Here is a 10,951-nt window from a genome sequence, read left to right as displayed (position 1 = left end):
AACTCCAGCAACCTGAGGCTGACAGCTTTGTGGAAGCAGCCACTTAAAGGACTGAGCTAGGGCCAGGCCCCCCTATAAAACCGGATAAATTTGAGGATTTTATCGGTAAATAGATGGCAGTTAGAGACCATGCTTTTAGTGAAATGAGTCAGACCCACTTGTGCAAATATTGTATTGCCTTCTTAATGTAAGTACCTAAAAGAGAAAATAAAATCTGAAGGGTACAATAGATACTGTGAAGAAGGAATGAACCTGGTCAAAAGGAAGGAATTACTGAGATGAGGAGGAGGACAGGAGAGGGAGTGGGGAAAGGAGATATATCTATGTATGTTAGCAGAATGGTTTGGATAATTGGACTGTGGATTTCTGCTGGTCTGTTGAAAGGTTTTTTTTTAATTTTTTTTTTTTTTTTTTTTTTTTTTTTTTTTTTTTTTTTTGTGACCAGCTCAGCCTGCCCTGGCGGTGGGGCATGGCAAGTGGTGCCAGGACTGTGGTCCCTGCACTTGCCTAAGCAGGTCCTTAGGGAACTGAGGTATCTCACTGGCCCTAAATGCTTAATTAATGCTTAATGTTAATGCTTTTTTGTTTTTTTGGTCTTTTTACTATTTTTCCCTATTAATTTCTTGTACTTTTTTTTGTCTTTTTTTCTTCCAATTTTTCATACATACATCTGGAAAGATGAACAACTAATGTGAAGAGAACACTATACAATACAACAAATACTGTCAAATTCATATTATTTTGCTTAGTGGAGCTCTGTATTATTCATAATTTATTGTTTTAATGCTACTTTTTATTCTCTTTAAAATTTTTTTAAAAATAAAGGAAACATTTTACACACACACACACACACACACACACACACAATGAATGGGTGTTGGACTTTGTCAGATTTTTTTGCCGCTATTGAAATGATTATATGGATTTTTGTCCTTGGCTCTGTGAATATGGCGTATACATTTACTGATTGATGTATGTTGAACCATCCTTGAATCCCTGAGATGAATCCCACTTGGTCATGGTGTATAATCTTCTTGATGATTTGTTGCATTGTTTGGCAGAATCCTGAGGTTTTTTGCATCTGTGTTCTTTAGCGAAATTGGCCTGTAGTTCTCTTTTTTGGCTGGATCCTCCTCTGGTTTGGTGTCAGGATAATGCTTGCTTCCAGGAATGAATTTGGGAGTATTGCTTGCCTTTTAATTTCATTAAGACTTTGGGACATAAGGGCATTAAGTCTCTAAACTTCTTGTAAAATTCATCAGTAAATCTGTCACAGCTTGGCTTTTCTTTCTTGGTAGGTTTTCAATTGCATCTTCAATTTCATTGACTGATTAGAATTTTTTAAAAACGAGAATAAAAATATTTTTTAAAAACCTATTAGAATCAATATAGAATTTCACTAAACAAAATATTTTCATGATTCATTTTTTTTTTTCCTGGTACTAGGGATTGAACTCAGGACCCTGCACTCACCAGGCAAGCACTTATTCTACTGAGCTATCTCCCCAGGCCCTTGAATCAGTTTTGGTGATTCATATCTATCTAAGAATCTGTCTATATCTTCTGTTTTTTCACCTTGAGAGCAGGTTCTTGAAACAGGCATTGATGCTCTAGATTTCCTGCAAGATCTGTTATGATTTAACTCTTTGAAGTCCTAATTGCATGGAGTTGAATCTTTTCTTTCCTTTTGGTTGTCTAAGTGTTTATCAATTTTATTTAATTTCCAAGAACCAACTTTTGGTTCATTTATTCTTTGCATTGGTTTCCTTAGATTCCATTTCGATTGATTTCTGCTCTGCCTTTTATAATTTCCTCTCTTCTTTTGAGCTTTGGGCTTGCTCTTCTTTTTCTGGAGACTTGAGGTTCAACGTTAGGTTATTGATTTGAACTTGCTCTGTTATTCTGATAGGAGAATTCACCACTATAAATTTCCCTGGTAGGGCTGCTTTCATTGCATCCCATAAGTTCTAGTATGTTGTCCTGGTATTATGGTTTAATTGTAGGAACTTCTTTAACTTAATTAAGAAGAAATTTCATGGCAGGAGGATAGCCATGAGTTTGCAGCCAACATGGGATAACAAGAACCAAGAAAAAGAAAAACCTTGAATTAAAAAACTGTTAAAATATACATAACGTGTTCATCTGGAAGTGTACACTATGGTAGCATTTTTATGAACTGTGTACACCTGTGTCGCCTGCGCTTCACAATCAGTGTCTGCCTTTCCACTCACCAGTTGTAACCACCGTCCTGACTTTTAATTGCACAGTTTTGTCTTTGTACTTTATATGCCTATAATCATATACTATGTGTTCTTTTGTACAACATTATATTTGAGAGAATCCTTCACTTTGTATGTAGTTTTAGGTCATGCATTCTCATTGCTGTATAATTTTTCTTTCTTTGTTTTCTCTTCTCCTCCTCCTTCTTCCTCTTCCTCTTCTGTTGAGATAGGGTTTTGCTATGTAGTCCAGGGTGGCCTTGAACTCACTAAATAGTCCAAGTTGGCCTCAAACTGGCAGTTCTCCTATCTCAGCTTCCTAAGTGCTAGGATTGCAGGCATGTGCCATCATGCCTGGCTGTTGTATAGTTTTTCACTATGTGACTTTACCACAGCTTGTATCTCAGTTCTGCAATTTAAAGGGATACGAATACTTTCAGCATCTTTAATATTATGATATTGCTTTGTTGTGAACATTTACATAAGTACTTTTTTTGGTGAACATGCTTTTTGGTTTATTGGGAACATACTTAGGAATTCTAGGTTGTGTAAATACATTCAGTGTTAGGAGATGACATACAATTTCTCCATAGGGGTTGTGCCAGTTTACAGTCCTGCCCCACAGTGCATCAGAGTGTAGGTTACTTCCTGTCTTCACTAATCCTTGACATTTTCCTTCCTTCCCTTTTTTTTTTTTTTTTTTTTTTTTTTTTTGGTGGAACCAGGGTTTGAGCTTAGGCCCTTGTGCTTGCCAGGGAAGCGCTTATTCCACTGAGCCATCTCCCTGCCCCTCCCTGGCATTTTCCTTCCTTTCTGTTTTACCTACTACAGTGGTTATACAGTGGTATCACACTAAATGTGAATCTGCAAGTTCTGGATGACTAATGCAGTTGGGCACTTCTCAAGGTTATCAGATATTTGTGTTTGGCCTTCTTTATTTTGAAGGTGTTACTTTTTTGTCATTGCTGGGACAAAATATACCCCACACCTAGAATTAAGGAAGGTTTATTTAGCTTAAATTTTTGGAGGTTTCAGTCCATACTCAGCTGGCTCCAAGGCAGAGTGGCATATAGTCCTTGGCAGCAGAAAACAGCTCGAGCGAAAAGGAGGAGTAGTGGCAGCAACAGAGAGCAGTCCTTTCTCCCTTCCTTATATTGCATTCAGGCTATCTGCTTCAGGCAAGGTGTAGTGCTCACACCCAGGATCCCAGCATTGGATCATGAATTGGTCACAGAGTGTAGAGCCCGCCCCACTGACACATGAGGCTTTGGGGGAATACCTCGACACAAACCGTAATGGGATATTTAGGTTTTTCTTTCTTCCTGTTTTCTTTACTGATTTAACTACATTCTTTCTATGTTCTAGACATGCCTTGTTATATGTATTGCAGACATTTTCTTATATCCTCTGTATTATTTTTATTCCCTTAGTAGTGGCTTTCAAGGAACAAAGTTTTTTTTTTTTTTTTCCCAGAACCAGGGATTGAAATCAGACCCTTGCACACTCTTGCACTTACTAGGGAAGCACTTACTCCACTGAGCCATCTCCCCAGAACAAAGTTTTAAATTGTACTGTTACTTTCTCTCTTTAGGCATGGTGCATTTTGTGTGTTTGCTATTGTGAAGGTAGAAAGATGTTTTGTGTTTTCTTCTAAAGGCTTTTTTACCCTTCACATTTAGATAGATAATTTTAGAGCTAATTGTTTTAAATATTACACTTGTAGCACTACTACTGGCTTGAGAAGAAGTTTCTCCGTGCCTTTTTTGGGGGGCTATTTTTCCATATTCTACAGAGTGAAAGAGCGAGCATTTCCATTGCTCACAGCTGGACTTAGAGTACAAGAAGTCTTTGATATGACCAGTACAGTGTTTTTTTTTTTTTTCCTTTTCAAAGTTTTATTGATAAACATATAGCAATGAGACAGTTTCAAATCAAATCGAAAGTACAGTTTCAACAAATAATACACTGCATATATTCTTCTTAGTGGTTAATTGCTGTACAAGATGCAGACTTGTGATCCTACTTACAAACACCATTAGAAAAAATCATTCTATTCATTAAGAGAATGCAACTATATATCTATCCCAACCACTTTGAATACACAGATACAAAATGGACATTCATAGTTATACCCCAATTTTTTTTTAAGTTCCGTTGTTGAATATTATAGGTGTGTAAACAGTACAGTGTTTTTAATGCACATTTTGTTAAACAAATGCTGGTCTTTGTGCTTTGATATAGTACCAATTTGTAAAACTTTAGGTTAGAAAATTCTGTGCAAGAAGAGTTTATTACTATAAAAGGTCTTATGGATAAAGGAAATTTTCTCTTCTGTCATTGGAATTAAATTAATAAGAAGCACTCAAGTTCTTTTTTCTTTTTCCAGTCCTTTTTTTTGGTATTAGGTGAGGGTCTACAGGGTGTTCAGGGTCTCACTAATAGAGCAGACTCACAGTGATCTGCATGTTTACAGCCTCCCAAGAGCTAGGATTACAGGCGTGCGCCACCATGCTCAGTCTCAATTGCTGTCTCAGTGCATCCTGGGGGTGGGGCTGGCATGCCAGGCCCAGGGATGGAACCCCCAATCCTCTGAGCTATTTGGCTGGCCCTTTTTATGGAGCTTGGAATTGAATTAAGGCCTTGCACATGCTAGTTAAGTGGCCCTCTCATTGAACTGCATCCCTATCCCTTTTTAAATTGTATATTTGTTTGTTTTAGTTTTTGAAAAAGGATTTGACTATGTACTTTAGGCTGTGTTTGAACTCAGTATGTAGCCTAGGCTGGCCTTGAACCCATGGTGATCTTGCCTCTTTAGGCTCCCAAGTGCTGGGATTCTTTCTATCCTTCTATTTCAGATATCCTAGTAGCTGGGAGGACAGGCCTGCTGGCATTCAGACCTCTAAGCCTCCTTGTGTGCTACTGGGAAGAAGATGCTGGGTAGTTCCTTATAAGCTGGGGGCTGAGAGACAAGTCAATGTTGGGAGGATAGCATTGTTTGCTGCTGTGCTCTTTACTTTGGAATACATTCTGAGAATGCCATTGCATGCGGTAGAGATTCCTTCTTAGGAAGTATTGGGAACTTGCAGGACATTTTTGTGTCTTGTTTTCGAGAACTAAAGATTTGTTGGAGATGAGTCTTACATGTCTGTCAGTCCACTTGGGAGGAAAGGGGCTAATATTTGTAGAATATCTTGTGTTCCATGCAAATATGTTCCTGCATACAAATATGTTCCATATGCTTTACATAGTTCCATATGTTAACTCACTCAGTCCCTTTAATAGGCTTCATAAGGTAGATATTTAACATAATATCTACCTTATGAAGCCATTTAACATAATGCAGATGAGGAAACAGATTTTTAGAAGAGAGGCTCTTTTGAACTATATATGATACTTCTGACACCAAATGTGTGTGGTTCCCCTCCCCCACATTAACCAGTACTCCAGATCGCTGGACACAGATTGGGTGTCCACGATTTCATTCAGTTGTGACAGTAATGACCTAGAGTTTATGCAGCCCCCGCAGGTTAAGGGCCCAGTCCTGGAAAACATCTCTCCACTTGAGGTGCTAATCAGAAATCCCAGGTTGCCATCTATACTGCTATACATAACAGGGGTTATATATAACCAATCAGCTATATATAACAGGGGTTTCCACAACTCCTTTCCTCAGGTTCAGTAATTTGTTAGAATGGCTCATAGAAGCCAGGAAAATGCTTTACTATTACCCATTTATTATAAGTGATACAACTCAGAAACAGTGAAAATGTGTTGAGCTCCATTCCCTTTCTGGTGGACCACTCTCAAGCACTTCAGTGTGTTCAACAGCTCAGAATCTCTTTGTTTTCTTGCTTGGTTGTAGTGTGTGTGTGTGTGTGTGTGTGTGTGTGTGTGTGTGTGTATGTGTGTTTCATTACTATGAGACGTGATTGAAAAAGTCATTACTTACTGTTGTTTAACTTAGTCTCAGATCTCTTTCTCTTTTCTACTGATAGTGTTTGGGGCTGAAAATTTCATTTTTTGAGTCATCCTTAGTCTTTCTGGTCAATAACTTCTGCCCTGAAGCTGTTTCATGGCCCTGGTCACTAGTCATCTCATTAGCATATAGAAGTCACTCCTATCACTTTAGGAAACCAAAGGCCAAATACACACTGATTACAGAGACCTGGGTAAATTACTTAAAAATGAACAAAACATGGAACTAGTATTTGAGTTTAAATTTGCCTGTCTTTAAGCATCTCTTTCTTCTACTGTTGTGCATATATTGTAAGATGTATTGTAGTATCTTCCCAGCTGTATCTGGATAAGAGACTCCTCCAGATTGGAGGATGTTCTTTGCTTGTAGGAGGAGGTACAAGCTTATCATAACTACTTGCTGTAAATGAATTAAAATCTCCTGGCCCAGACAAATTACATTGAAGAATTCCAAAGAATCATAAAAGTATAAAGTAAACCATAAAATCATAAAATAAACCAGAAAAAGGGTAAGAGCTTGATATAGTCCTAATCAGAATTTAGCGTGGAGGCTAATAGTGTAGCTCAGTGGTAGAACACTTGCTTAGCATGCTCAGAGCCTTGGGTTTAAAGATCCCCAGTAGTGCAAAAAAGCAAAACACCATGAACAAAACTAGGGAGTGGTGGTGTTTGCTTTTAATCTCAGGAATGGTGAGGCAGGAGAATCAGAAATTCTAGCCCAGCCTGAGCAATTTAGCCACTTAGTGAGACTGACTGGGGGGTGGAATGGGGGAGCTGTGGATGTAGCATAATGTGGAGATCCTGGTTCAGTCTAGTACTCAGAAAATAGAGTGGAATTCTTTGCTTTTTGGGAAGTGATTAGATTGAGAGGTTACCAGTGGATTAATCCTGGAGGCTTGACCATGGGGATCAGAGTCCATCCCCAACCCCTTTTCTCTGGTAGTCTTTGCGGCCATGTGGTGAGAAGCTTTACCTCACTATGCTTTTCTGCCATGGTTTCTGCTTCATCATAGCCCTGAAAGCCCTGGGGCCGGCTGCTCTTGGCCTGACACCTCTGAGTGGCTCATAGAAGCCAGGAAAGTGCTTTACTATTACACATTTATTATAAGTGATACAACTCAGAAACAGCGAAAATGTGTTGAGCTCCAGGCTGCTCTTGGCCTAACACCTTTGACATCTTTTTTTTTTTTTTTATTTTAAGAAGAGTCTTTAACATTCCCCAAATGTATTTGGTACAGTGTCTCACTATGCAGCTTGCATAGCATGCAGTGCTGGGGATCAAACCCAGTCCTTGTGCTTGCCAGGCAGGCACTGAGAATTCTGAGCTGTCTTCATGGCCTCTGAAATCTTGCCTATAGTAATCCTTTTCTCCTTTAAATTGTTGGGTATTTAGTCTTTGCAACAGAAAGCTGTCTAATACAGGCAGTTCTGCTGTCAGTGAGGTGGTGACTGAGGATGTGTCATGAATGTTTCCACATTCATTCATAAGAGTTGGTTTCATGTGTGTCCCTTGGGCACTTGAGATTCTGGGAATTTCACCCAAAGGACAGGGGTACTCCAGATTGTGTGTTGACATCAAGCTTAACAGAGGAGTTTGGGCCAAAGAAGTAAGGCATACCGTGTGTGTGTGTGTGTGTGTGTGTGTGTGTGTGTGTGTAGTTGTCCACAAAACACAAGGAGTTAAAGGTTGACCAAACAAGCAGTATACTTTGGTTACCTATGTACCCAGTTACACTTGCCAAAATCTGTGGGGATGAAAACTGTCAAAGTGATAAAATTGCAAGGAAGAAGTCTTAAGTGTATTGTATAGGGACTTTGGAAAAAAAAACAACCCTATAAGATTAAGAGCCGGGGCCCGCCAGATAGCTGCTTAGGCAGGTGCAGGGACCAGGTTCATCCCTGTGGCATGCTGAGAAGGCCATTGAGACAGGGCATGGTAGTGCACGTGTAATTCCAGCGTTTGGGAGGCTGTAAAGGAGGATCACTATGAGTCCGATCTGTGTAGTGAGACCCTGTAGACCCTGTACTAAATACATTAAAAGAAAAAAAAAAAAGGCCAACATGGCCCACTGAGGTTAGGCTAACCTTACATTTTCTTCATTGAGTGATATTTTAATGGGAATAATTAGGGTATATTGGGGATAAGAATTTTGCGCGTCTAACAGGTGATGAATTAGAGGTATAGGATGGAGCAATAGCTCAGAGAGCGCCTGCCTGGCAAGCAAGGTACTGAGTGCGATTTTTGACTAGAGGCATAGGAAGGAGATGTGCTAGTAACAAGACTTACTTAATAAAAAAGTAGGACATTTAGGGGCGGCTATAGGTCACCGGTGAGGAGTCCCGCTAGCCCCCCTAGCCTGGAGCGAAACTTGTTGCCCCTCCCCCACCCCAAAGGAGCGCGCGCTCCCCCGGCCAGGGCTCGCGCCAGGGGGCGGGCCTCGGCAACGCCCGGCGCAGGCGCAGTGAGCTCACAGGGCGGCCCCAGGGGCGGGTTGTGGTTCCGGTTCCGGTGCCGACACACGTGAAGCCAAGGTCGGTGAGTTGGTGCGGTGCGTGTCGCGCGAGCGGGTGCCCGGACGAGCGTGGCCGCTCTGGGATGGAGTCCTCGTCCTCGTCCTCGGCGGCGGGTGTGGGCGCAGTGGACCCACAGCTGCAGCATTTCATGGAGGTGGAGAGTCAGAAGCAGCGTTTCCAGCAGCTGGTGCACCAGATGACCGAACTCTGTTGGGAGAAGTGCATGGACAAGCCCGGGCCAAAGTTGGACAGTCGGGCCGAGGCCTGCTTTGTGAACTGCGTGGAGCGCTTCATCGATACGAGCCAGTTCATCCTGAACCGCCTGGAGCAGACCCACAAGTCCAAGCCAGTTTTCTCAGAAAGCCTTTCTGACTGATCGCAGCGTTACTTGTTTGGAAAAGGAACGTAGTCAAGAAAAGGAGCGCAGTTGATGGGATGAAGAAATGGCCATGGGGGACTGACTCCCCCATTTTCTCTTTCTTGGGACATCTTGGCGTGAGAATAAACAAAAGCCAATTTTTTTGTGTGGGGTTTGAGGGTCATATGTGTATTTACTTTTTTCCCCTTCTAATCTTGTGAAAATAATTGACAGATGAGTGAGAAATTACTAGTAGTTTATCCTATGTGGCACTATCCTTTTTTCAAAGCTCCCTTGTTTCATGTAATTTTGATAGTGGCACTTTATAATTTTTTTCCTTCCTATATTTTGGTACCACTACCAGATATAATCTGTGAATTCGTTTCAGATTTTTTTGGAAGATCTTTGTGTCTTTCAGAAAGGACGGCAGTGAGGGAACAATTTGGCACTTAACAGCACCTAATCTAGTGATTTTGGCAGTGCTGAAAAATCTATGGAATATTTATACAGCATATTTTAGTATTCTAGGTTGTCTCCCCTATACTCTCACTTAAATCCCTATATTAAAGTATGGTCTCAAGGTAGAACGAACAATCTAAGAATCAAGAGGCTTTCGTCATGAAGAAATCTAGCCAGTGAAAATAATTCTTGTTACTACGTGGCACAGAAGTAAGTTAATTTACCCTGTATATTAGGGTATAAAAAATTAAAAGGGGTGACTTTTAATTTTAAAGTTAAAAATTAAAGATTTAGACCAAAAGCAAAGCAGTTTTTGGTAGAGGTGTATATCTGCTGTTAATCATAGATTGTGTTAGCTGCATTCTTTTGATCATAAATTCCACAAGATTTCTAAAAAGACAACTTTTAGTTAGCTGCAAGTTTAATTTATGCAAAGTGTGGTTTAGTTGAGAGATTAGATGGACCTGTCTTAAATAGTGTTAAACTACACGTAGAGTAGGATTCAGTTCTATAAACAAGGGTTGTGAGGGAAGTGAAAGTCATGCTGTATGAACTATATTCAAAGGACTAGGTTTAATTTTGAACAGTAAATGGCTTTGAAAATAGCTGCAGTGGAAGAGTTCCAGAAAAATCTTGTGGCTGTGGAAATTACAATATTGTTGGAATACCATAGATTTTGATGGAGCTCACTGGATAAATGTAGACTGCTTAATCAGGCAGAGAAGAGCATCAACAAAAGAATGAAGGCATGAAAAAAGGATGCCCTCTGGGGAAATGCAGAGAGGAGAGGAGTGGTAAGAGAAGAAATACATGTTGGCAGTTGCTTTATAGGCAAGTGGAGATACTGGTGTAGAAAGAAGAAAATGCTTTTCTTTTTTTTTTCTTCTCTTCAATACTGGGAATCAAACTCACAGGTGCATTATAACAGCAACATTGCCAATCCTTTTTTATAATTTTTTTTTTTTCCCCCGGAACCGGGTATTGAACTCTGGCCCTTGCACTTGCCAGGGAAGTGCTTATTCCACTGAGCTATCTCCCCAGCCTGCCAGTCATTTTTTAAAAAAACAAGTTGCCTTGGTGGATTTCATTTTGCTGCTTCTCTCAGCCTCCTTGATTGATGGCAGTACAGGAAACCTGGCCATTTGTGCTAAACCAGGCCAGGGTTCAAACTTTTCCATTTCCCTTTTGTTTTCTCTTTCCCTTACTGAATTCTTTTTTTGCATGCGAAGGGTGGTGTTGGTAGTGATTGTTGTGTGGTGGAGACAGTGTCTCACTACCTAGTTCAGGCTGGCCTTGAACTTGCAAGTGCTGTGGTTACATCATGCCCAGCTCCATCCTTTAAATATGTTCAACTTTATGAGAGGGTTCTAAAATCACATAATTCTTTTTGTGCTGCATGCAACCAGGGATGGAACCCAGGGCCTTG

At 40.4% G+C, this 10,951-nt stretch overlaps 2 protein-coding genes across 2 annotated transcripts in view; both read left to right on the top strand.

The window, feature by feature from the left end:
- Positions 1-10,951, top strand: part of Dennd5a (DENN domain containing 5A) — a 120,416-nt gene that overhangs the window by 22,860 nt on the left and 86,605 nt on the right. The window lies entirely within an intron of this gene.
- LOC101564203 (mitochondrial import inner membrane translocase subunit Tim8 A) lies at positions 8,703-10,445 on the top strand. Its single transcript, XM_023719268.1, has one exon. The coding sequence runs from the start codon at positions 8,791-8,793 to the stop codon at positions 9,082-9,084; it is 294 nt and encodes a 97-aa protein (XP_023575036.1). The 5' UTR covers positions 8,703-8,790; the 3' UTR covers positions 9,085-10,445.

Source organism: Octodon degus, unplaced genomic scaffold (assembly GCF_000260255.1).
Source record: "Octodon degus isolate 3935 unplaced genomic scaffold, OctDeg1.0 scaffold00067, whole genome shotgun sequence".
NCBI classification, from domain to species: Eukaryota; Metazoa; Chordata; class Mammalia; order Rodentia; family Octodontidae; genus Octodon; species Octodon degus.
The sequence above is the reverse complement of the archived record's forward strand: the minus strand, read 5'-3'. Positions and strand labels throughout refer to the sequence as shown.